General features: G+C 47.0%; 1 protein-coding gene across 1 annotated transcript in view; it reads left to right on the top strand.

The window, feature by feature from the left end:
• CLPB (ClpB family mitochondrial disaggregase) overlaps positions 1-27,843 on the top strand; it is a 115,078-nt gene that overhangs the window by 26,369 nt on the left and 60,866 nt on the right. The window contains exons 4-5 of the mRNA XM_063127364.1: positions 2,799-2,902; positions 12,023-12,151. Of these exons, the coding sequence (XP_062983434.1) occupies positions 2,799-2,902; positions 12,023-12,151 (233 nt within the window). The remainder of the gene's footprint in view (positions 1-2,798; positions 2,903-12,022; positions 12,152-27,843) is intronic.

Genomic DNA, 27,843 nt, shown 5'->3' with positions numbered 1-27,843 from the left:
TCCCCCCAGGATGCTTCTAAGCAGGCAGTGAGGGTGACCTCCTTTCCCTGTTGTCCCCCAGGCTGGAGAGGAGGACCTCTCAGACGGCTTCCATTTAGCAGCCGTGGCAAATAGCCATCTATATCACCCTCATCCAGGAACGTGCCGCTTCCTTTTCTTTTGGAAGCCCTCTCAGCTGCTAGGCCGCTGCCACGTTTGGTGGTAGCAAATTCCATCTGTTTCCATAAAATGAATCTGCCCAGACTTTTATCTGAGGGGAGCTTTATTGGGGACAGATTCCCATTGGTTCCCACAGGTAACACACACATCAGTCCAGTGCAATTGGCAGTCATCAAAATAGTTGGAAGCACCTGCTTTAGAACTTATGGGTTGGATCCAATGTTAGCCCTACTTTGATGATGATGATGATGATGATATTTATATTTATTTCTATCTCGCCTTTTCCCCAGTGCTGGGACTCAAGGCAGTTTACAAGATTAAAACATGTACAATTAAAACATATAAATATAAATTACAACAGTTAAAATAGAATTAAATCTACAGTAAAATTAAAAACATGTAAAAAACTTTTTAAAAACTGCAACAGGTTAAAAGGAAGGGGGGGATCCAACACATTAACACAGGTCCAGTATAGTCCCCAAAACCTGCTGAAACAAAAAAGTTTTTGCCTGCCTCCGAAACTGTAGCACAGAGGGAGCCAGCCTAGCTTCCCTGGGAAGGGAGTTCCAGAGCCTTGGAGCAGCCACCGAGAAGTCCGTCTCCCATCCACGCCTGGGATGTTGGTGGGACTGAGAGAAAGGCCTTCCTAGAAGATCTCAGAGCACGGGCAGGCTCACATGGGAGAATACGGTCTTTCAGATAACCTGGACCCGAGCCGTAGAGGGTTTTATAGGTCAGCCTTCCCAAACCTGGTGACCTCCAGATGTTTTAGACTTTAACTCCCATCAGCCGCGGCCAACATAGCCAATGGTTAGGAATTCTGGGACCTGTAGTTCAAAACATCTGGAGTACACCAGGTTGGAGAAGCCTGTTATAGGTGATAGCCAACACTTTGAATTGTGCCCGGAAACAGACTGGAAGCCAGTGAAGCTGTTTTAACAGGGGAGTTTTCTGCTCCCTGTAACCAGCCCCAGTCAGCAATCTGGCTGCAGCTCTTGAACCAGCTGAAGTTTCCGAACAGTCTTCAAAGGCAGCCCCATGTAAAGCGCATTACAGTAATCCAGTCGGGATGTAACTAAGGCATGTGCCACCGTGGCCAAGTCTGACATCTCAAGGAACAGGCGCAGTTGGCGCACTAGCTTTAACTGTGCAAATGCACGCCTGGCCACCGCCGAAACCTTAGACCCATTGAAATGAATGGGACAAGTTAGACTAACATTGGATACAACCCATTGTTGATGTTGGCAGCTCTTGGCAAGGTTTGGTTCGCTTATCATATTTGGAGGGGAAGCAGGAGCATCTGGCCACAGGTGAGTCCCTCCTGGTCTGCAAGGCTGTTGGTTGATGGTGGCAAGGATTAATCCCAGGTCCGTTGGGTGCCAGGTTCAGACAAGGGGGCAGGTGGGCAATGCATTGTTATGCCATCTTTAGGGGACCTCCCGTATGTTCTGTCCTCCAGGGTTCCCAGCTCCTTCACTTCCAGCTTTGGTAATGTGAAAGTTAACCTCCCCTCCCCAGTCCTCGCCCCAAGGATCATAGAATCATAGAATAGCAGAGTTGGAAGGGGCCTACAAGGCCATCGAGTCCAACCCCCTGCTATCCTTCGCGTAGTTTTTCCTCTTGCAAGACCTCACTCACTGAAGAGTATTCCACCATCGTTTCGCTAATATCGTAGGGCTGTTGGCTAAAAGGGTGGGTGCTGGTGGAAATTTCTTGGACCTGTGAGTTATATTCAGGCGTTTCTGTTTTCTGCCTCCGCTTTTCCATGTCCAAACATAAAGAAAGCTGCCGCCCCCCCTCCTTGATTTCTATTTATTTATTTATTGCATTTCTATACCGTCGCTCCAAAGGACAGCCCAGATAAATGCGACGGCCAGGAGTGCCTACTATCAGCTTTGGCTGATACGCCAGCTGCGCCCCTTCTTAAGAGTCAGAAGACCTAAAGACGGTTGTGCACGCGCTGGTAACCTCAAGGCTTGACTTCTGCAATGTGCTCTACATGGCTACCTTTGTGCCTAGTCCGGAAATTTCAACTAGTTCAAAATATGGCAGCCAGGTGGGTCACCGGTACATCTAGGGGTGACTACATTACCCCAACATTAAAATCACTCACTGGCTGCCAATTAGTTTCCGGGCAAAGTACAAAGTGTTGGTCATTACCTTTAAAGCCCTAAATGGTTTGGGTCCAGGTTACCTGCGGGATCACTTTCTCCCATACAGTCCGCCCCGCACACTCAGGTCCTCTGGGGTGAACTTAGCTCAGTCAGCTAAAACTAGGCTGACATCAGTTTCCCAGAGGACCTTTTCTTCTGTCGCCCCCAGATTGTGGAACGGCCTTTCCGGAGGAGATTCGTAATATTAAATCCCTTTGTGATTTTAAGGCAGCCTTAAAGACTAGCCTTTTCCGGCAGGCCTACCCAGATCAATGTAAAATCAAGAATTTTTAAGATGTATTGATTCCTGTTCTAATGTTGTTCCCCGCCTCGATCCAAAGGGAAAGGCGGGTAAGAAATAAATATATTATTATTATTACCGCCCAATAGCTGAAGTTCTAACATACTTCCCCCTTGTCTAAAACTCTCCTTAAGGACTTCCTGTCACTGACACCACTGTTCCTTCCCATTGTTCTTTCCCAACAGTGTGGTAAAGCTCTTGCTGACGGCTGGAGCCGACCCAAACCTGGGCGATGAGTTCAGCAGCGTCTACGAAACGGCCAAAGAGAAGGGGCTGCATTCCCTAGAAGGTAATGAAGCACTGTTGCTGTCATTTTTCTCCTGCTGTGGCTTCCTGGAACAGCGTTCACTTTTTGTTCTCCCCTCACCTCCTCTAACACCCCCACTCGATACTAAAAATGTACTGTGTCGTCATCACTAGGCTGCCGTTAAAATTATGCCTTGTAAACCTCACCCTTGTCTGAGGCCTGTGCAGCTCCCTTAATGGGATGCTTTCTTCCCCCCCCCCCCCAATTTTGCAGGCTCAAAGCTGCGCTTGGGATCCATCATTTAAAAGTGGAGCCCCGTACCATTTTTCAGGTAGAGATTGTTGTTTTTTAAACCGTGTTGCAGCAGTTGTGTTTAACCTAATTGGGCGAAAGAGAGACCTCTCAAACTCTTCTCGATCCTCCCAGAGTGCAGGACATGGAATCACGGGCTCAAGTGACAGGAAGAGCCAGATTCCGGCTGGACATCAGGAAAAACTTCCTGACTGTCAGAGCAGTACGACAATGGAATCAGTTACCTAGGGAGGTTGTGGGCTCTCCCACACTAGAGGCCTTCAAGAGGCAGCTGGACAACCACCTGTCAGGGATGCTTTTAAGGTGGATTCCTGCATTGAGCAGGGAGTTGGACTCGATGGGCTTAGAGCCCCCTTCCAATTTATTTATTTATTTATTACATTTTTATACCGCCCAATAGCTGAAGCTCTCTGGGTGGTTCACAAAAATTAAAACCGTAATAAAACAACCAACACGTTAAAAGCACAAATACAAAATACAGTATAAAAAGCACAACCAGGATAAAACCACACAGCAAAATTGATATAAGATTAAAATACAGAGTTAGAAGAGTAAAATTTAAATTTAAGTTAAAATTAAGTGTTAAAATCCTGAGAGAATAAAAAGGTCTTCAGCTGGCGACGAAAGGAGTACAGTGTAGGCGCCAGGCGGACCTCTCTGGGGAGCTCGTTCCACAACCGGGGTGCCACAGCGGAGAAAGCCCTCCTCTTTCCAACTCTGCTATTCTACGATTCTATGATTCTTCACAGCTGGCTTCCTTCGAAGCACATCTGCTCGCAGTCAGGCCGGCTGCCCAGTGTGCTCTTCGCCCTGGGAGTCTGGCCAGCTTTGTCCAGGCTGCCAGAAGACGCGCAGAGAGCCAATCCAGAGTGCCGGTCCAGAGTGACGCTTTCCGGCTGAGAAAGGCAGGATGCTGGAAGGGCACTCTTGTGTCCTGCTTGGCTCTTGGACCTGAGGTCGGCGTGCTGCCCTGACATCCAGTCGTAAATGGTGAAAGCGCAGGCGCTCACCATGCAGATGTGCCCTTGCCACGCCCCCAAGGAAAGCCCGAAAAATGCAGGTGGCTGAATTTTCTAATCCTCCTATCGACAACTCAGTTGTAACAGTTTTCATCTCCTCCAGGAACAGGTCTTTGGTAAAGCAAATGGGCCCATTCAAAACCAGGAGCCCTCGGAATGATTTTGAATGATAGCAGGGCTAACTCACCACAATATATGGGCCCTGTTCAGAAGGCACCTTAAACCATGGAGGTTAAGGCTTTTTGTTTGTTTATTCGTTAACACTGTGGTTTAAAGTGTCTTAAACCACTGTGGTTTAAGGTAGGGCTGTGCAGGGACCCCATGATCTGCTCTGGATCGCGATCCAGACCTTCCGGATCAGTTCGGACCTGAGGTCCGGATTTTTCCCCGTAGACTTGCATTTGAAAAGAAAAATGGCTATAACTTTTTTAGTTTTCAAGATAGAAACATGCAAATAGGCACCATGATAGCTTCTAAATATACCCTTTGTCATGGCCACTTTGAAGGAAATGGGATCATCCCCTGATTTTGGGGGAATTTTTAAAGTCCCTCCCCCCCATTTACAGAAATGCATTCATCTCCGTTATTTTTCAAGTTACGCACATGTAACTGGGCACCATGATAGCTTCCACATAGGACCTTATACGTGCTGACTTTTTTTTCAAAGGGAACACTTTGTTCCCTTTGAAGTGCTAATGTTGTCCTGAGATGCACTTTCAATTAGCTCCTTCCAATACACATTTTATTTCTGGGGGATATTGTGGTTGAGGTTTAACTTTAAAAAATCGCTAAAAATTAGGGCATAATCCAATTTGCTTCAAAGTCGGCATGCATAAGGTCCTATGTGGATGCTATCAGGGTGCCCAGCTACATGTCTTTAACTGTAAAAATGACGGAGATGAATGCAGTTTTGTAAATGAGGGGGAATGCTGAAATCTTTAAAAAATTCCCTAAAATTGGGGGAATGGTTGAGGGTTAAATCTTTAAAAATTCCCTAAAATTCAGAGGATGATCCAATTTGCTTCAAAGTTGGCATGCATAAGGTCCTATGTAGAAGCTATCATGGTGCCCAGTTACATGTGTGTATCTTGAAAAATGATGGAGATAAATGCAATTTTGTAAATGGGGGGAACTTTAAAAATTACCTAAAAATCAGGGGATGATCCGATTTGCTTCAAAATTGGCATGACTAAGGATCTATTTAGAAGCAATCATGGTGCCCAGTTACATGTGTGTATCTTGAAAAGTAAAAAAAAAATTAGGCATTTTTTCTTTTCCAATGCAAGTTAATGGAAAACACACACATGGTTTTACCCAAAATGGTGTCTGGAGCTCTGGATTGGTTTGGATTGATCCGAATCGATCCGGATCTCCCCCGAACCTATTCGGATCCGAATTTAGGGGGTCTGGATCTGCCCGATCCATTCCGGATCCAGGGATCTGGAAAGGAGTGGAGCACAGCCCTAGTTTAAGGTATCTTCTGAACAGGGCCATTGTTGCTTGGAAAATGCCTGTTATTCCCAGCTCCTGTGAGGGTTGCAGCTAAGCTCAAGAGGGACCCAGGCAAGCCAGAATGGGGCAGCAAATCATGCCATGCCTCCCTGTGATCAAACATTGATGAGCTCCAACCCTGGGATCTTTGTCTCTGCTACACCAGAGCTGCCCGCTGTGAAGCAGGTAAGATGGAAGCCCAGGGGATGTATTTATTTATTGCATTTTTATACCGCCCATTAGCCAAAGCTCTCTGGGCAGTTTACAAAAATTAAAACCATGGAAACCATTCAAAATATAAAACAAACAGTATAAAAGCGTAATATAAAATACAATAGGCATTAAGCCTGTGTGCACCAGTTGCTGGGGAACATGGGTGGGAGGGTGCTGTTGCACCATGTCCTGCCTTGTTGGTCCCTGGCCGATGGCTGGTTGGCCACTGTGTGAACAGAGTGCTGGACTAGATGGGCCCTTGGCCTGATACAGCATCACGGCTCTTCTGATGTTCTTAATGTAAAAACAATCCTGATAAAATCGAGCAGCAATGCATAAATTTATACAGATTTAAAATACAAATTTAAAACAGCAAAGTTAAAATTAAGTTGATAGACTCTTAAAATGCTGAGAAAATGAAAAAGTCTTTACCTGGAATCTAAAAGAGTATAGTGTAGGTGCCAGGCGAACCTCTTTAGGGAGCTCATTCCACAGCCGGGGTGCCACAGCAGAGAAGGCCCTGCTCCTGGTAGCCGCCTGCCTCACTTCCTTTGGCAGGAGCTCGCAGAGAAGGACCCCTGAGGATGACCTTAGAGTCCAGGCAGATATATATGGGAGGAGGTGTTCCTTTAGATAGCCTGGCCCCAAGCCATTTAGGGCTTTAAATGTCAATACCAGCACTTTGAATTGGGCCCAGACCTGGACTGGCAGCCAATGAAGCTGGAAAAGGATTGGCGTGATGTGGTCTCGTTGGCCAGTCCCTGTTAGTAAATGTGCTGCCCTGTTTTGTACCAGCTGCAAAGCACAATCCGTAGGCACTGGAGGTTTTTCCTTTCCTACGATTCCATCCCCCAACTCTCTTGGCTGTCCAGTGTAGTTTTGCTTCAGGGTTTAAGCCAAGCGGCCTTCCCCAGCCTGGGGCCCTCCAGATGTGCTGGACTACAGCTCTGAGCAGTCTCCAGGCAGCCAAGTTGGGGAAGGCTTGGACTTGATGGCCTTATAGGCCCCTTCCGACTTTACTATTCTATGATTCTAGACTAGAGCCATTAATTTATTATTATTATTATTTATTTATATAGCACCATCAATGTACATGGTGCTGTACAGAGTAAAACAGTAAATAGCGAGACCCTGCCGCATAGGGTCTGTCACGCTGGCCTTTTTCAATCTGCGTCTGGATGCATTTTGCACATTGTGACCATACAAGATACCTGGAAGGCTCGGTCTGTATATCACTCTGCATTTACCAAAATGTATTTTAACTGGTTTCCAAGGGAATTAAGGTATTGTATACAGCCCTGTTTCCCCACAGCAGCCAAGGAGCTGAAGTTTTGCAAAGTACTTGGCTTTGCTCCAGCAATTTATCAAATTCTGGTATAACTATGCTTATTAAAATAAAATCATATTGTTAGTAGAAAATATTTTTAATCTTAAAACCAATACGTACACTTAAAATTTAAGCAGAATGGTCCACATACAGCAAACATCAAACATAAATCCCAAACGCGTTTCAACCATAAAAGGTGGGGAGAAAATGATATGTGGATTTTCGAAAATTATTATACGAATGTTTAAAACAACTTTTTATGCCCTAAATATAGGGAGTTCGTATAGGACCTGAAAAGCAGGAAAAAGAAATAATGATTGCCAAATGCCTGTTGGTGCTCTCACTCCATTTATTTATTTATATATTTTTCAGCCCAAGAGTATACTTTAATAATAATTATTTACCCTATAAATAATTCAACTACAAATCTTCAAGAATGTAACAAAAAAGACGGGGAATGCCTAGTCCCCCGTCTTTTTTGTTACATTCTTAAAGATTTATAGGTAAATAATTATTATTAGCAAAATATACCAAAATTTGATGTATTGCTTTTACCATTATTATTATTATTTATTTATTTATTTATTTATTTATTTATATAGCACCATCAATGTACATGGTGCTGTACAGAGTAAAACCGCATAGGCTTACATTCTAATAAAATCGTAATGAAACAATAAGGAGGGGAAGAGAATGCAAACAGGCACAGGGTAGGGTAAACAGGCACTGGGTAGGGTAAAACTAACAGTATAAAGTCAGAACAAAATCAAGTTTTAAAAGCTTTAGGAAAAAGAATCATAGAATCATAGAATAGTAAGAGTTGGAAGGGGCCTACAAGGCCATCGAGTCCAACCCTCTGCTCAATGCAGGAATCCACCCTAAAGCATCCCTGGCAGATGGTTAAATGCCTCTAGTGTGGGAGAGCCCACCACCTCCCTAGGTAACCGGTTCCATTGTCGTACTGCTCTAACAGTCAGGAAGTTACCAGTTTCCTTAAACTTATTTTGCTTTCAGGTTTGTTTTTGGTTTAAGATACTCTTTTTTTTTACACTTTTGCTCCAGCAATGTCAGTTCTTTGGGAAACTCACTTTAGTTGCCATGTATTTTGGAAACACCAACGAAGGTTAAAAGTCAAGGGTTGGGATCAGGGTGAAAGGCAAGGAGCCCGCGCCACCAGGCCTGTCGGCATGCACACGTATGTACATGCTGCAGGGGCAGCAGGGCCTCACGGTAGTCCCAAATACAAAATGCACAAAATGACGTTTTTTAAAAACGGGATACCAATGCGCAATGCATCTTGCCAGACTTTCTTTAAGTCAAAAAATATGACAACCAATGAAGTTAAACATTTTTTTTGTTTGCATTCTCCGCCCTTGCAACCAGTAGACATTACTTTTGGGTTGAGGCGGGGAAGGGAGGATTGGAACGGCTGGAGTGGAGGAAAATAAAGCCACTCAGAAGTTGCATTAATTTTTATTTTTTTATTTTTTTTTGGTTGACATGTTTTATTAAAAAGAATAAATTCAGTTGCATTTTTAAAAAAAACAGATCACAAGTACAAGAGAGAAAAACTGCCTTTGTTTTGCAGGGGTTTTTTTTTTTTAACGATTTGCATATTTTGTGTATAAATATATATATTTTTTCCATAAAAACATCCCAATGGGGGGGGGGCCGCCTGCCCGCCCCCGCCGCCACCGCCACGCCTGCCGCGCGAAATATATTACAGACATTTATATGGATGGCGGGGAGGGGAGTCTGAGAGCTGAACATTTCCAGGCTCCCCGTGATGGATGGCGGACGAGGCTCCCCTTGACGCTTTATTGAGTTTTCGATGATTATCTCTCGCGGAGACATTTTTTACAGATGACGGCCAAGCTGTCACGGTGGACCACGGGGGAAAGCTACCCAGCAATAATAACACTTTAATCTTTTTACTGCACTGCTCCCTAGTATCTCAGATTCATCTTCCCTGACACCAACCACTTGATTATCCTGCCCCTCCCTGGATAGGCAAAGGAGGGAAATAAATAAATAAATAAATAAATAAACAAACAAACAAACAAACATACATACCCCACCCACCCACCCACCCAGCCCTTTTGCTAAGCAGGCTCCCCCAAGCATTGTTGTGCCAAAAAAATGACCCACCTCCACCTGGAACAGAAAGGCAGGGTGGAGCCTGTCACACTGATTGGTGCTTCTGCAGGCGTGGAGGTCTACTAGCAGCGGTGCCCCGTCCTGGAGAGGAGCTGGCTATTAATGACAGTGTTTTAGATTTGGCTCACAAGATTGTAACTTCCCTTTTTTGGGGATCCGGCAGCAGCCCTCTGAAGGTGCTGTAGCCGCCGTTGGCGGCTGAGGTGCTGAGCTCGGTTTCTGTCCCCTGCTCTCGCTAACCGCTGCCCGTTCCCAAGGACGGCAGAGGAGGGAGGGCGCAGCTTTAGGGACGTCGATGCTGCAAATAGAATCATAGAATAGCAGAGTTGGAAGGGGCCTACAAGGCCATCGAGTCCAACCCCCTGCTCAATGCTGGAATCCACCCTACAGCATCCCTGACAGATGGTTGTCCAGCTGCCTCTTGGAGCCCTCTAGTGCTGCTCCAAGAACTCTTCTGTAGAAGGTCCCGAGGACACCTGGATAAGGATCCCTTCCCTTCTCCTAGAACAGCAGCTCTTGGAATTCCTTGGTCGGCCAGGACAGCTCCTCTGGTCTGACACCAGTGGCAGAAATGGGCAGGGGCAGAAATGATGGCCGCCCCTTGGACGTTGTTCTTGCTTGAAGAGCATCACGAGGGGAAGGGCCTTGACCTAGTGGCGCCTTGCATATTTTACATATGAAAGGCAACAAGTCTGGAAAGGAGGCCTTGGACATCAGGCAGAAGGGACCTCTGGTTTGAGTCTCCTCACCCTAATGGCCCCAGCCCCTATATGCCTAGCCCCAAGAACTCAAAGTCATGGGTTCTGCCCCTTAAAAAGAATGAGAAGCATTTTGCCTAGGAATTGAAAACAACCGCACTTGGCTTCTCTTTTGTTTGCCCTGCAGTCACGTTTTCAGATTTGTCTTTGCAACCATGAGGACTAGGAGAGCGTTGACTGAGTATCTGGAGTCCAATAAGATGCCAGCAGCTGATATTCAAAGAGCCACATCTGGACCTGTTCTGTGCTCGGCTCCTGCACTGGCTGCGGCTTGATTGGTTGTGGCACGTCCATTCCTGACATCTAGTCCCCAAGCGTGATCTGGTTACGTGAGAGGTGTGTGAAACAGCAGTGTGAGCAAGCCATGCTCTCTGCCCAGCCAAAGCACTGTGGCCCTGGAGATGGTCTGGTCCCACCAGGTGGCCTGGGCATGGCTGTGCCTAGAGACACACGGGGAGTGCTTGCTCACATGGACTTCACTTCCACATTACGTGGTGGCGGCCTCTAGCGCAGATGATTTAACGTGCAGATTAGGCAGATCCATGGAGGAAGAGGAGAGGTCTGTCATTGAGCATTACCATTGTAGCTACACGGAGCCTCCATGTTCAATGGCAGTGTACTGCTAAATGCCAGCTGTAGGGGAGCAACACAGGGGAAGGGCCCCTGCCTTGGTGTCCTCCTTGTGGACTTCATAGAAGCATCTGTCTGGGTAGAATCATAGAACCATAGAATAGCAGAGTTGGAAGGGGCCTACAAGGCCATCCAGTCCAACCTCCTGCTCAATGCAGGAATTCACCTTAAAGCATCCCTGACGGAGGGTTGTCCAGTTGCCTCTTGAATGCCTCTAGTGTGGGAGAGCGCACAACCTCCCTAGGTAACTGGTTCCATTGTCGTACTGCTCTAACAGTCAGGAGGTTTTTCCTGATGTCCAGCTGGAATCGGGCTTCCTTTAACTTGAGCCCGTTATTCCGTGTCCTGCACTCTGGGAGGATCGAGAAGAGATCCTGGCCCTCCTCTGTGTGACAACCTTTTAAGGATTTGAAGAGTGCTTTCATGTCTCCCCTCAAACTTCTCTTCTCCCGGCTAAACATGCCCAGTTCTTTCAGTCTCTCTTCATAGGGCTTTGTTTCCAGACCCCTGATCATCCTGGTTGCCCTCCTCTGAACACGCTCCAGCTTGTCTGCGTCCTTCTTGAATTGTGGAGCCCAGAACTGGACGCAATACTCTAGATGAGGCCTGACCAGGGCCGAATAGAGAGGAACCAGGACCTCACGCGATTTGGAAGCCGTACTTCTATTAATGCAGCCCAAAATAGCATTTGCCTTTCTTGCAGCCCTATCGCACTGTTGGCTCCTATTCAGCTTGTGATCTACAACAATTCCAAGATCCTTCTCGTTTGTAGTATTGCTGAGCCAAGTATCTCCCACCTTCCACATTACGTGCATTACGTTCCCCCACCTGTGCATTTGGTTTCTAGTTCCTAGATGTAGAACTTGGCATTTATCCCTATACTGTAGGAAGGAAGCAGGATTCTGACCCAGAAGGACCTTTGGTCTCGTCCAGTAGGACTGCCCCTACGTGCTAGAGCACCTCAAACAATATTTTCCATATCGTCTTGAAAATGTCCAGGCAGATCCTGCAACGTGTCGACACAGCTTATTCCAAGTATTTGGAACAATTCCTCCCTTTCGGAAATCGCAAGAAGCAGTCTTGAGCATGGGCTGTTCTGGCAAAACGGGTGACGCGCCACCCTCGTCCCACCGCCACCTCGGGCACACACATGCGTGCGCGCGCCCCTTTTGAGAAACTGGGAACTGGGCGTCTCAGCTCCTTTTGCCTCATTCTGCAACCATCACAGCAATCCGCGTTTTCCTTCCCCCTGCAGTTCTGGTCACCCGGGAGGATGACTTCAACAACCGTTTGAACAACCGGGCCAGTTTCAAGGGCTGCACAGCTCTGCACTACGCCGTGCTCGCTGACGATTACCCCACTGTCAAGTTGCTGCTGGATGGAGGTAAGAGGGAAGAGCTATCGCTGTTGGGAGCTGCGGTGTTGGGGCGTTGCGGAAGGGGGGGGCATACCTCTCACTCTGCAGTCGCGTTGTGGAGCTTTAAATCCCTTATTCACGGCATAATCTAATAACATCTGCAGATTCTTCCGGCGATGCTTCCATTTCTTTCTATAAAAACAACCAACCACACGCGCCACCACCACCAAGTTTCTAGTCAGCGTGGTTTGGGGACAAAAAGGACACTGGGGAAGAACGTGGATTGCTTTCGCAAAACTCTTTGCGGTCTCAGGGCCTCTGGCAGGGGCTGTCCACGGCTCCTGCGTGGTGCTGCTCCGTTGGCCAGAGTCCCTGGGCCCTTGTCATGCTCCGTCTCTCCACCTCTTCCTCCTCGTTTCTGCTTGTTTTGTTTCACTATGGTGTGGCGTGAACAGTGCCGTGCTGAGTGGGCTTCGGAGGCGCCCACTTGCCGCAGCGCTCTCCTCTGGCTAATTGTGTGTGGAATGCCATTCCTTGCTCCTGCTAAGGGCTTCATGTCAAGTTTTTCGGGTTTTCCTTCTTCTGTGGGGCTAAATGTGTCAAAGAGCAGGCATAGAATCATAGAATAGCAGAGTTGGAAGGGGCCTACAAGGCCATCCAGTCCAACCCCCTGCTCAATGCAGGAATCCACCCTAAAGCATCCCTGACAGATGGTTGTCCAGCTGCCTCTTGAAGGCCTCTAGTGTGAGAGAGCCCACCACCTCCCTAGGTCACTGGTTCCATTGTCGTACTGCTCTAACAGTCAGGAAGTTTTTTCTGTTGTCCAGCCGGAATCTGGCTCTTCCTGTCACTTGAGCCCATGATTCTGTGTCCTGCACTCTGGGAGGATCGAGAAGAGATCCTGGCCCTCCTCTGTGGGACAACCTTTTAAGTATTTGAAGAATCATAGAATCATAGAATAGCAGAGTTGGAAGGGGCCCACAAGGCCATCGAGTCCAACCCCCTGCTCAATGCAGCCTGGACTTCCAGACGGGGAGAGGGGCCACCTTTCAGTGCCTAGAGCCCCAGCCAAAGTATCGGGTGCTTGTTAGGGGGGCAGCTTGGAGCTTTTGCACAAGGGGCCAAGTTTTGCAAACGGTGCAACAACATGATAGAGATGTACGAAATCGTGCGTGATGTGGAGGAAGTGGATCACAGAGTACTCAGGCTCAGGGTCATCCCATGAAGCGGATCGGTGGGAGTTTCAGGAGAGAGAAAAAAGAAGGATCCACCCAGAGAACGTTGGTTATTGGGTGGATTAGAAATGTAATAAATACATAAATGAAATAAATAATTGAATAAATGAAAGGGCCTCTTCACACAGCACAGAGTTAAATTGTGAAATTCTCCTCCATAAGAGGATTGGACGAATTCCTGGAGGAGAAGGGCTATCGATGGCTACTAATACTGATGGCCAAATGCTACCTCCAGTCTCTCAGGCAGTAAGTCTATGTACACCAGTTGCTGGGGAACATGGGTGGCAGGGTGCTGCGTTGCACTCATGTCCTGCTTGGGGTTTCTTGCGGGCAGCTGGTTGGCTGTTGTGCGAACAGAGTGCCGAATGAGATGGACCCTTCGTACGTACTTATGTACACTTTGGGGGGCGGGGGGGGGGGCAGGGAAGTAGTTTGAGTCCCCTTTTAATGTATGTTTGGAGAAGCCGCTATTCAAACAGAAATTTGCCGGACTGGTTTTAGGATGATGACGGGCCTCCTCTTAGTGGTTTGTTCAGTTTAATGTGCCGGACTCTGCATTCTCCTTGTCCCAGTTTCCCAGGCGGACTCCAACCTGTGCCTTTCCTTTGTCCTAAATTTGGATCCCCCACGGCCACACACACACACACACACACACACACGTGCACGCACAACGCACACACCCCATGCCAAGCGGTACGATGATCCCGGCGGCCATCCACGCATTCTTGTGATTTCGTTCTGAGCCAGAATGCGCGGCCTCAGAGGCTCCTCCATCGGCTTGATGGCCTTTTAAAAGCCTGCTGCCCTCGGGCGCCTTTGTGGAGATAATGCGGCCATGTGCCGTGCCTTTGACATTCAAGGCCTGGATGCTTCCTGTGCTCCTGCACTGAACAGGCGCCCTTTGCCCTCTCCTTTTGCGCCCCTCCACACCTGCCTTTTCACCGAGTGCCCTCTAGTCCGGCCAACACTTCCTCCTCCGCTGGCTGCTCTGCCCTGGGGGCCGAAGCCATGAACCACCCAGGCTCCACCCTCCCCTCCCCTTCGCTGTGCTTAAACAGCTCCCAGCCCCCCACCGCCCTCCAGTGGGTCTTCCCTTTCAGCTCCCTGCCTGGCTAGCGGCAGCCTCCGCTTCACCCTTAACCCCACTGCTCTGGCCCTTTGCTGAATCACTTGACCCTTCCTTGTGGTCAGTCTGTGCGTGCCCAGCCGACCGAGAGACGCGGGTCCCCTCTCTCTTGTCCTCCTGCGGGCCGTGCGCAGTCGCCTGACCTGAGCTGACATCAGTCAGCGGCGGGAGCGAGCCGGCCCTCCTCCGCGCACGGCCCTCTCCAGGCGGCGCTCGGCCGCCGGTTCCGTGCCCGATCGATCCGTGGGTTTTGTCTTCCTTTGATTGGAAAATGGGGCCTAGAGCTACCGGCACATTCAGGTTGTTGAGGGTTAGGAATACAAGCTGCCTTTTGAAGCCAGGCGCTTATTATTACGGCATTTCCATGGTTGGGGCGCCAATACTTTTGTCCGCCTTCTTGCTCCGGGGCATTTCACAGCCGAAGAGCAAACCATCCTTGCTGTTGGAAGGGGCTGGGAGAGGGAGGGAAGGATGCCCCAGCTCCATGGGGCTGAGTCACTCTGCTCTTTATGTTGCAAAGTCACCATTGAATGAACGGGGCACAGGGATCTTCGATGCGGCAGTCTTGGTCTTGTGGGTTTCTCTTGCTGCTGTTGGCCGTTTCTGTAGCACTTTCCATTGGGCTAAAGTGCCTTCATGTTCTTTATTTATTTATATCTATTTATTTTGTTTATTACATTTATATACCGCCCCACAGCCGAAGCTCTCTGGGCGGTTTACAACAGTTAAAAACGGTAAACGTTAAAAAGTATACAAAAATTAAAAACCATCAAAAACATAAAAACAACAGTATAAAAACAACAACAGTATCCATTTAAAACAACAATTCTGGGGTCCGTTAAAAACGAACAGCGTTGTTAAATGCTGTTAAATGCCTGGGAGAAGAGAAAAGTCTTGACCTGGCGCCGAAAAGATAACAATGTTGGCGCCAGGCGAGCCTCAGCAGGGAGATCATTCCACAGTCGGGGGGCCACCACCGAAAAGGCCCTCTCCCTTGTTGCCGTCCTCTGAGCTTCCCTCGGAGTAGGCACTCGGAGGAGGACCTTAGATGTTGATCGTAGTGTACGGGTAGGTTCATGTCGGGAGAGGCGTTCCGTCAGGTATTGCGGTCCCAAGCCATTTACCATACTCATATCAGTTTCGTGCTGCTCTTTCCATGCAAATGCCGCCATCTCAGTCTCCCACCCGCAACACTGTGGCTGGGGTCTCCGCCGTGGTGCCCATGGGCACCATTGTACCCACGGACACCTGTCTTGGTGACCACTAGGTTCCCTGCCCCCTCCTGCTCCTTATTTTATTTCTTAAGTTTTTTTAATATTAAAAATCCTTTTTTTAACTGGGAGGGTGTCTTGCTGCAAAGCCAACTGCTGCCCTCCAGCGCCGTCTTTTGTGTGTTTTGGAGCTCTGCCCTTAGGTTCTTGGGTAAGTTATTTTTCTTTCAGTCTCGCCAGTTTGCGTTCTGGGAGATGAGTGTTTTGTGACCAGCCGTGCCCACCCTGGCAGCCGTTTTAGGGAGGGCCAAAAAAAGCCCCTCCTGCAGCAGCCATTTTGTCAGAGCACCGACGACGCACTCTTTCGCAATTCCAACCCCCCCAAAATGGTTAGGGATGCCTGCGCTGTGGCATTTGCCACACTGAAGCGGGGATTTCGTTTTGAGTAGCCTATCTGTGCCCACACAGGAAGCGTAAAGCCGTTCTAAACTCCGGGGGAATGGGGTGCGTGGGGTGACACTCCCGCTGTAGTAGGAACCAAACAGAACCCACCCGTCAGGTGGTGCCATAGTTAATGGTGCATTAAGTTTTAACTGTGTTAACATGTCACCATAAACATACACACACACACATGTTGCTTCGGTCTTGTGTTGCATCCACCATTCACAGGTCTTAAAGGAACGTTATAGGGACTAATTTCCAGGTCTCCTAATCCAAACAGAACACCATATTCTGGCTAGGAGTCGCCCCCCCCTCCCAAATGTCACTCTTTCCCTAAAATGGGGCAGCATCTACTAAGAGCCAACAGTGCAATATGGCTGCAAGAAAGGCAAATGCTATTTTGGGCTGCATTAATAGAAGTATAGCTTCCAAATTGCGTGAGGTCCTGGTTCCTCTCTATTCAGCCCTGGTTAGGCCTCATCTAGAGTATTGTGTCCAGTTCTGGGCTCCACACTTCAAGAAGGACGCAGACAAGCTGGAGCGTGTTCAGAGGAGGGCAACCAGGATGATCAGGGGTCTGGAAACAAAGCCCTATGAAGAGAGACTGAAAGAACTGGGCACGTTTAGCCTCGAGAAGAGAAGACTGAGGGGAGACATGAGAGCACTCTTCAAATCCTTAAAAGGTTGTCACACAGAGGAGGGCCAGGATCTCTTCTCGATCCTCCCAGAGTGCAGGACACGGAATAGCGGGCTCAAGTTACAGGAAGCCAGATTCCGGCTGGACATCAGGAAAAACTTCCTGACTGTTAGAGCAGTACGACAATGGAACCAGTTACCTAGGGAGGTTGTGGGCTCTCCCACACTCGAGGCCTTCAAGAGGCAGCTGGACACCCATCTGTCAGGGATGCTGTAAGGTGGATTCCTGCATTGAGCAGGGGGTTGGACTCGATGGCCTTGTAGGCCCCTTCCAACTCTGCTGTTCTATGATTCTATGATCCTAAGATCCCCCCAACCAGGGCCATCAGACACTTCCTGCTCTGTGCCTGGATCTCTCCTCCTCGTTCTGCTCATATTTACAAGAGAATGTGATAAATTCCGTATTGATTCCTTCTGTTGCACTGTAAATTTTGCAAAAGATGATTAAATAGTGCAATAGAGTCTGCCAGCGCCAGGGCTCAATATGTTGCGGGCCGGCAGTATCGACCCCCCGTATCTGAAGGCGGCCAGCTCCAACGCCAGGAGCCCCAGACCAGTAATTAAACTCCTGCGAGACCAGGATGTAAAAGCCAATCATGTCACAGCACCGAGGGCTCCGGCGTCCCGACACGGGGAGCGCAATAAGCGACCGGCCGGCAGCAGGTTTATGTCTTGTGTCGAAGCTTTTAAGAAGAGTTTCCCCACAGGGTGGGGAGCAAATGGAGCCCTCGGAAGCCTTCCTGGGCACAGAGGTTTTCACACTGACACGACCATTTGTAAGACGTTTAATAGCGCTACGTCAAGGGGGGGGGGGGGCGGAGAAGATGTCTGTCTGAAGGGCAGCAAAAGTAGGCCGCGCTTTCCCTCGCCTTCCCTTGCCTCACACGCAGGGCGCAAAAAGGAATTGATTCAAACATAAAGGCGGTGGGAATCATAGAATCACAGAATAGCAGAGTTGGAAGGGGCCTACAAGGCCATCGAGTCCAACCCCCTGCTCAATGCAGGAATCCACCCTAAAGCATCCCTGACAGATGCTTGTCCAGCTGCCTCTTGAAGGCCTCGAGTGTGGGAGAGCCCACCACCTCCCTAGGTATCTGGTTCCATTGTCGTACTGCTCTAACAGTCAGGAAGTTTTTCCTGATGTCCAGCCAGAATCTGGCTTCCTGTCACTTGAGCCCGTTATTCCGTGTCCTGCAGGAATTCCTCCAGGAACTGTACCGGTGCTGTGGGGGTGGGATTCTCCCTGCACATCAAAATTCTTCGAGGCATAGGGAGAAAGCTATTATTATTATTATTATTATTATTATTATTATTATTATTATCATCATCATCATCATCATCATCATCTTTATTTGTATCCCGCTTTTGCCCAATACTGGGCCTCACAATTTTAAACCCTTGCGCAATTTAAAACATATACATTTTAAAGCCGAGGAAAAGAAACGTACAAAAAATAAAATAGAATACTAAAACCTTAAAGGTTTAAAATACACAGCAATTTTACAAGTCCTTAACATAGACGGAGGGCCAGATTATTCTCCAAAGGCCTGCCGGAACAAAGTTTTTGCCTGCTTCTGAAAGCTCATCAAGGAGGGAGCCAGCCTAGCTTCCCCGGGAAGAGAGTTCCAGAGCACTGGAGCAGCCACCGAGAAGGCCCTCTCCCATGTTCGCACCAGGCACACCTGTGAAGATGATGGGACTGAGAGAAGGGCTTCCCCAGAGGATCTCAAAGCACGGGCAGGCTCATAAGGGAGAATAACAGGCTCAAGTTAAAGGAAGCCAGATTCCAGCTGGACATCAGGAAAAACTTCCTGACTGTTAGAGCAGTATGACAATGGAACCAGTGACTTAGGGAGGTTGTGGGCTCTCCCACCCTAGAGGCCTTCAAGAGGCAGCTGGACAACCACCTGTCAGGGATGCTTTAGGGTGGATCCCTGCATTGAGCAGGGGGTTGGACTCGATGGCCTTGTAGGCCCCTTCCAACTCTGCTATTCTCTGATTCTATTAATATGGTATTTCAGATAACCTGGACCCGGGCCAGATAACCTGGATCCTTTTCCCTGACACGCTAGCTTTCCATGGGCCAGAGTTTTTGAGACACAAAGCCCGATACAACTGAGACCTGAGCATTTTCCGGTTTAGGGCAAGAGATAAGCCCAGCCCCTTTTTAGTGAAATACCTGTCAAAATTAAAACCACGGTCGTCATAGAGCAGATTAATAGAGCTTGCTATAGCATCGGTTGAATGTCTGCCAATTTTACGTGGGGAGAGGTAATTGTAACTGGTGGGTCTGTGAGTTCAGGGCAGGCTTGCTTATTTTTCAGGCTATTTTGTTTCCGGTGTGTTACTGTAATTGAAAAAAAATGTTTAAGCTGGTTTTTTTCTTCTAACAAACATTAGCATTTATTAAACTGTAAGCAGTTTCATACTTCTTTAGTATCTCAGAAAAGAACTTTTATTGAGGATTTAATCACATCAGTACTTATTTCAATGTAACCAATGAATTAATTTCAATTAATTAAAGGGCAGGTGTCTCATCACCTGAAAAATCCTTAAACCAGGGTGTTTGCATTAATAAAATTGCAAAACACTGGGGGGGGGATTCATATTTGAATGTGAGAAGAGCTGAGTTGGATCAGGCCACAGGCTTCTGTAGTCCCGTGTCCTTTTTGCCACAGCAGCCAAGCGGTGCCCATGAGGACGGGCATGAGGGCAGCGCCAGCACCCTCCAGAGGCTCTGGTCCTGGACTTGATCTACTTGAGCAGTGGCCATTAAATACCAAACGGAAATGACGAGATTGAGCAGAAAATGTTGTTCAGGCCTTCGTGAGGATTTGGTGAAAAGGGTTCTGCAGTTGTGGGCAGTTTTAGCAAACCCTTCTCTGAGTGCTCCTGCCGTATGTGTGTATTGCAGCGACACAACCGTCCAGAGGGTGTTCTCTACTCACCCGAAGGCTCGTGGATGTTAACACTGATCTACTTTGCAGGGTTGTTGTAATGATCACAATGAGATAACCTTTGTCAAGTGCTTTGTGCATTCTAAAGCGGTATATAACTAATAATTACTGCTATTACAGAAAACTTCTCCAAAGTCTGTGACTTTTGCACCTGGCTTCAGACGAGGTCAAAAGCCCTAGCAAAATAGGTGTAGACGGAAGAATCATAGGATCACAGAATAGCAGAGCCGGAAGGGGCCTACAAGGCCATCGAGTCCAACCCCCTGCTCAATGCAGGAAGAGAAGGCCGCAAGCTATTTTGAGCCAGTTTGGGGTCATCTAGTGCCCTAGGTATCCAGCCCCTCTGAGGACAGCTGTGAACATTTACTTGGCGGGACTTGACACCCATCATCCCCAATTGAAATAGGTGACATGTTAGCATGGGTGGAAATGATTAAAAAGCATGAGCTGTTGTTGGCAGGGAGAGCTGGATTTGTCTTTATTTTATTACATTTACATCCCACCTTTTTTCCTCCAAAGAACCCCAAGGTGGTGTACATAAATCCTCTTCCTCTCCATTCTATCCTCACAACAACAACCCTGTGAGGTCGGCTGGGCTGAGCGTCTGTGACTGGCCCAGTGTCACTCAGTGGGCTTCCATGGCCGAGTGGGGACTAGAACCCGGATCTCCGGACTCCCAGTCCAACACTCTAGCCACTAGGCCACCCTGATTTCTTGTGGACCCAGCACTCTCCCTGTGTCTTAAAAAGCTACCTGTGAAGCATTTTTGCCGCCCCATATTGGAAGCACGTTTATTTTACTGGAAAAAAGGGTGATCATGTTAATTCAATCACAGTGAGGCTCAGGAGGACAGGAGTCTCTTTCTATTACTTTAACTAGCCATGTAGAGCAATAAGGATGTCGGGCCTTGTCAGAGATGATGGCTGATGACACAGCGTCATTCCTCGTACAGCGGCAAGGGTGGCTTCCTGCTGGCAAGCGCCGGACTGGTTTGGGGCTTGAGACGGCAGCTGACATTTCACACACACACACACACACACACACACGTGTGTGTGTGTGTGTATTTATGCACACTTGCGAAGAGCCGCAATGGCTTCCAGGAGGAAAGAAAATCGCAGTCAGTTTATTCCTTGTAACTGATGAACGTGATTGCTGCTTTTGCTGTTCTGTTTATATAAGAGGTTTTTTTTCCATGCACAGTAGCTTCTGGAATCACGGAGCTGGAACGGAGCGAGCGGAAGAGCACCTGCTCCAAGCCCCACCTGTAAGGGAGGGGGATTGTTCACCTGTCAGAACTCCACGGGCCCACTTACACCGTCCAGGCTCCGTTGCACCACAAGCCAGGTGTACTGCTAGAGGTACCTGTTACCTCCAGCCGAGGCAAGCAAGGTGTTGCTGTGTGGAGTGGGTCGCTTGCCACACTAGTTCGCGTCGACTAGAGCAGTAATGCCGGGTGACCTGAGCGAGTGAGCCAAGCTATATCCTTCACACACATGCACAGGCCAGGGGTGGGCAACGTGTGGCCCTCCAGGTGTTGGCTGGGGGCCATGCCATGCTGGCCATGCTGGCTGGGGGCTGATGGGAGTTGTAGGCCAAAACACCTGGAGGGCCCCACGTTGCCCACCCCTGCTCTATGGTTTCTCGCCAGTCTGACCTGTCCTTTGAAATACCATCATAATCGTTTTTAGGTACACATATTATTTCCGTAGCCTTTATGACAATCTTAGAATATAAGGTCAGCATTATCAAGCTATATCTTTCACTACCCAGTGGAATTTTAAGATGTTTTTAAAATGTTTTTAGGATGTTTTTAACAATGTATATTATGTTTTAATTGAGTATTATGTATTTTATCGTGTTGTTCCCCACCTCGATCAAAATGGAGAGGCAGGCAAGAAAGATATTTTAAAATTATTATTATTATTATTAGCATATTGCAGATAGGGAAGGGGGCCAAGAGGGTGAAAGTGTGATATGCCTAAGGCCGGTAAGTTCATGGCGACGCAGGATTTGAACCTGGGGCCTTTTGGCTCCCAAGCACAGTCACTTACTCTTACATTTTATCTCTTTGCTGCATGGTCTTTAAGACCTCCTTTTCCTAAATTAAGGAGCCATGCTCTTTTAAACTCTTCCTGTATTCTCTTTCCTTGTTAGAACAACCCAGTGAGGTAGTCAGGAATGTAATTAGGAACCATGTCTCCTGGGATGCCGCCAGCCATTTCTACCCACTGAGGAAAAGCGGCCCAGGGTAGCGGTGAGGGGCAGGAGGAGTGGGGGGCTGGCAGGCCGCTTGTGAGCTCCTGCTGCCTGCTGTTGCCATTTCAAGGGACACCCTTACTTCCCGCACTCGGTGCCCAAGGTGACTAACAGCACTATCTTGCAAGTAAAAAATGGAAGTATAGATGACAACAAAAGTCACAAGTAAAAGCAGCAACACTTCAAGTATAATCTAATGGGATCTGAGCTGGCAGTGACCAAACAAGAAACAGATTTTATTTATTTATTTATTTATTACATTTCTATACCGCCCAATAGCCAAAGCTCTCTGGGCGGTTCACAAAAATTAAAACCATAATAAAACAACCAACAGGTTAAAAACACAAATACGAAATGCAGTCTAAAAAGCGCAACCAGGATAAAACCACGCAGCAAAAATTGATATAAGGTTAAAATACAGAGTTAGAACAGTAAAATTATTTAAGTTAAAATTAAGTGTTAAAATACTGAGAGAATAAAAAGGTCTTCAGCTGGCGACGAAAAGAGTGTAGGCGCCAGGCGGACCTCTCTGGGGAGCTCATTCCACAGCCGGGGTGCCACAGCAGAGAAGGCCCTCCTCCTGGTAGCCACCTGCCTCACTTCCTTTGGGGCTCATGGAGAAGGACCCCTGTAGATGATCTTAAGGTCCGGGCAGGTACATATGGGAGGAGGCGTTCCTTAAAAAAACCTGGCCCCAAACCGTTTAGGGCTTTAAATGTCAATACCAGCACTTTGAATCGGGCCCGGACCTGGACTGGCAGCCAATGAAGTTGTAAAAGGACTGGCGTGATGTGATCTCGCCGGCCAGTCCCTGTTAGTAAACGGGCTGCCCTGTTTTGTACCAGCTGAAGCTTCCGGACCGTTTTCAAAGGCAGCCCCACGTATAACGCATTGCAGTAATCCAAACGAGAAGTTATCAGAGCATGGATCACTGTAGCTACGCTATCTCTATCCAGATAAGGGTGCAGTTGGTATATCAGCCTAAGCTGATTAAAGGTGCTCTTTGCCACTGAGTTCACCTGTGCCTCAAGTGACAGTTCTGGATCGAAGAGCACCCCCAAACTACGGACCCGATCCTTTAGGGAGAGTGCAACCCCGTCCAGGACAGGGCAAACATCACCTCGCCGGACAGATGAACCACCCGCTAACAGTACCTCCATCTTGGGGTTGCGGTGGAATAGCTCGAAGAAAGTGTCCACCCAGTGTGCAGCCACTGTAAAGAAGGCAAACTCCATGTTAGGCATGATAAGAAAAGGAATTGAGAATAAAACGGCCAGTATTGTACTGCCCTTATACAAATCGATGGTGCGACCACACTTAGGATATTGTGTGCAGTTCTGGTCACCACACCTAAAAAAGGATATTATAGAGCTGGGAAAAGTGCAGAAAAAGGCGACTAAAATGATTAAGGGGCTGGAACATCTCCCCTACGAGGGAAGGTTACAACAACTGGGATTGTTTAGCTTGGAAAAAAGGAGGCTAAGGGGAGATATGAAAGAGGTGTTCAAAATTATACATAGAAGAAAGAAAATTAAGTTGAATATGTTTGCAGATGATACATTGATGACTATCAGAGATCCGATAAGCAAAATGGAAAGAATTAGACAGCAGTTAAAAGAATTTGAAGAAGTTACGGGGTTAAGAATAAATTGGGCAAAATCCGAGTTGATGTTATTTAATTACACTAAAAAGGAAGAGAAGGAATGGGAAGGGAAGGCTTCAGTTTTGAATAGTAAAGAAAAAATTAAATATTTGGGTATTAAGATTACTAAAAATTTAGAAGATTTGGAAAGTGAAAATTTAAATGGATTGAAAAAAGAGGTAATAGAAAAGCTAAAGAAGTATAAGAAACTGAATCTTTCTTGGTTTGGAAGAATAGCTCTAATAAAGATGAAAATTTTGCCAAAGATCAATTTTATTTTCAGGATGTTACCAATAAGAATTTCAGATTTAGAGTTAAAAAGTTGGCAGAATCTTATAAATAATTATTGCAATGCGGAGAAGAAAGCAAGAATTAACAAAAGTAAATGGTATATAAATCAAAAGAAGGGTGGATTGGGTCTCCCGAACCTTGAGTACTATTATATAGCAAACAGGTTAAGGCACATTGCTGAAGCAATTTTAGGGGTAGGGGACTTAGAATGGATGGAAGAAAATACATTAGATAATATTGAGCTAAATTTGCAGAATGTATTTTTTAAGGAAAAAGGGAAGGGTAATTGGCTTAATGAAATAGATAATTACTTTTTGAAGTTCCATTGGGAACTTTGGAATAAATATAAAAAGGAATTGCTTTCAATTAATTCCCCTTTAACACCAGTGATAATGCTAAAGAAATTTCCTGAAAATTTAAAGAATAGATTAGGTAAAGTTTTAAAGGAGAAAAATAAAATGAGATTAAGTGAATGGTTAAAGGGGATGAATACAAGAGAGAGGTTGGAAGATGTTTTAAAAGATTTGAAATTATCATGGTTAAACTATGGGCAATTGGAACAATGGACTAAAAATTGGGTAAAAGAAAATAGAGAGTGTGGAGAGAAGACGAAATTTGAGGAATTAATTGAAAAAAAAGGAATTGATAAGGGACAAAATATAGGGATAAAAGGGTTAATGAGTCAACTATACAATATATTAATTGAGAAAGGAGTGTGGGATAGCAGTGGGAAAGTGGTTTGGGAGACTGATTTGAAGATACAGATAGGACAGCAGAGATGGGAGGGATTATGGAGACAGAGAGTGTTGAGAAATATGTCAGTAAGAATAAAGGAGAATTACTACAAACTGGTATGGAGGTGGTATTTAACTCCGGTCAGATTAAATAAGATTAATAATCAGCTTTCAGCAGATTGTTGGAGGGGATGTGGTGAAAAAGGAACGTATTTACATATGTGGTGGGACTGTAAACACGTGCAAAAGTTGTGGAAGATGGTTTTTTATGAGATTGAGCAGATAGTGGGATTTAAAGTAGAAGTCACACCAAGGATTGCACTACTTTCACCGCAAGAAGAACTTAAATGTAATAAAGAAACGAAAGAGCTAATAACGAATCTGTTGACGGCTGTGAGACTGATTGTAGCCAGGAACTGGAAGATGCAAGGAGACTATTGTATTGAAGAATGGTATAAAGAAGTGTGGGACATTGCTATAAATGATAAATTGACATGTAATATTAAAATGAAAAAAGGTATAGCAAAAACAAATGATTTTGAGGGTATATGGAAAAAGTTCCTGGAGTTTGTATTTTCTAAAGGCAGTGGGAAACCACCAACAGAAGAAACTATGAGTTTTTGGAAACAGGAATGAGATCCCGAGGGGGGGGGAGCACTGTTATGTTTAGCATAAATATGTTTAATAGGCAAAATTTGAATATTTGATATTAAGGTAATTTTATGTATATGTAACAAGTGTTTTTTATTTGATGTTTTGTTGTTGTTATATGTTGTTTAATAAAAAATTTAAAAAAAAAAATTATACATAGTGTGTGGAGCATGTGGACAGGGAGACATTTTTCTCCCTCTCCCATGATAGTAGAACCCAACAGGGTCATCCCATGAAGCTGATTGGTGGGAGATCCAGGACAAATAAAATTTAACACAGCACATAGTTAAATTATGGAACTCACTACCACAAGATGTAGTGAGGGCCACCAATCTGGATGGCTTCAAAAGGGGGTTGGATAAATTCCTGGAGGCAAAGGCTATCCATGGCTACTAGCCCTGATGGCTGTGTGCTATCTCCAATATTTGAGGCAGTAAGCCTATGTGCCCCAGTTGCTGGGGAACATGGGCAGGAGGGTGCTGTTGCACCATGTCCTGCTTGTTCATCCCTGGCCGACGGCTGCTTGGCCACTGTGTGAACAGAGTGCTGGAGTAGATGGACCCTTGGTCTGATCCAGCATCAGGGCACTTCTGATGTTCCTAACATTTAAAAACTGGAGCAGATAAAAATGAGAACAGCACATTAAAAAGCAGCGGTCAGCAAAGCTGAAAATCAGACTCCTGTCAAATAATGAATGTATGGCAGCCTTCTCCAGATTGGTGCCCTCCAAATGTGTCAGACTACAATTCCCAGTGTCCACTCTGCTAGCTGGGGGACACTGGGAGCTATAGTGCAAGACATCTGGATGGAACCGGGCTGGGGAATTGATGGCTTGGAGGCCTGGGGCCTGCTGCCATCATGGCCCGTGGCTGTTCTTATTTATTTATTTATTTATTTATTTACAATATTTATATACCACTCCCTACCGCAAAATTTCGGAGCGGTGTACAAGATAAAAAAACAAAAACAAAACTTTAAAATAGATTTTTAAAAGAAGCAAAATGTGCAGTGAACCGTGGCTGGTCATTAAGGAAAGGCTTCCTGGAATAATGACGTTTCCAGGAGGCGCCGAAAGGAATACAAAGTTGGCGCCTGCCTGACCTCCAGAGGCAGGGCGTTCCACAGGAGCGGGGCCACCACGCTGAAGGCTCTTCCTGGAGGCATCCAGCCAGCCCTTTGCTGAGGGTTAAGATGCTGGACTGAATGGACCTTGATTGTAGGCTTGTAGCTTACTTCATAACACAGACTGGCACGCAGCCACCGCCAGCCCCAATTTTGTATAGGGGTTACACACACACACACACACACACACACACACACACACACACACACACAAAGTAGCGTCCCAGCAGAGTCATCCCGGACCAGTCCCTCTCTCTTTTGCACGTGGTCCCGATCTCCCCCCGCCCCCCGCCCTCCTTGCCCCAGAGTTATTAACCAAACCAAAGCCATCCGGCAAAGTCACATCCATCCATAATCCCTTCCCTCTGCCTCCGTATTGACAGTTATCTGGAATCTGAAGGAATTCAAGACAAATGATTAAGAGGATAGAGTTAATAAAATTTGAAAAATTGAGACCTGTCACTCTGCTAAACTTTTTTCAATACCTCCGACAGAAACATATTTCCCCAATGAGTGACCTTATGCAGCTGCTCCGGCTCGGCGTTGCTGCCGCAGTGCTAGGAGTGAGCCAGTCTGCTATTTATCAAGTATTATAAGTCGGGGCCTGCTAATATGAGCAAAGTTGGGAGCTGTGCGGGGGGGGGGGACGCCTCGCGCAGCCCCGGGCGTTGCCCAGGTGTTGATTCTGTGCTAGAGACAGCTAGTGGGAGGTGACAAATTGCCTCCCATCACGACTCCTAAAGGTTGGGACCCTCCCAGCAGGCTCGCAATCGCTAGCCCAAAGCCCGTGGCTGCCTTCCGGAGGGCTGGGCTCCTTGGGGCCAGCTGCCCCCTGCGCCGAGGTCAGGCCAGGGCTCTTAGGACAGGGAAACGGCCACCCCTGCAATGGGCTCGCGAGCAGCCCTGACACCAAGTTATTTATTAAAGTATAATATTTTATTGTCGTCGGTACCGGAGGTGAAGATCGACCGGTTGCACGAGTCAGGTTGTATCAATTATTGCAGCAATTAGTCAAGTCGTCAAAGCCATTAACAGGGGGATTAGACCAATATTGGTTAGCCGTTATTAATAGATCCGCGGCAGGAAATTTAGGTCTTCCAAGATGAAGGCAGAGTTGGCCCCGAGGATGCCCTCCTGCAGGGGCAGAGAAAACTTTCTCCTCCTCCTCCTCTTCCTCTTCCTCCTCCTCCTTTGAAACAGCGCAAACGGATGCATAACAAAAGAGCCGGGGAGAGAATTGTGTTACGTGTGGGTCACTGTCTCTTTAAAAGATATTGAGTGGCCAGGGCAGGCAGTATATAATCTCACCTGTTCCGATCATATTCTATATTGGATGCGACAAGGGCCTCACAACAGA

Source organism: Elgaria multicarinata, chromosome 5, assembly GCF_023053635.1.
Source record: "Elgaria multicarinata webbii isolate HBS135686 ecotype San Diego chromosome 5, rElgMul1.1.pri, whole genome shotgun sequence".
Classification (NCBI taxonomy): domain Eukaryota; kingdom Metazoa; phylum Chordata; class Lepidosauria; order Squamata; family Anguidae; genus Elgaria; species Elgaria multicarinata.
The sequence above is the reverse complement of the archived record's forward strand: the minus strand, read 5'-3'. Positions and strand labels throughout refer to the sequence as shown.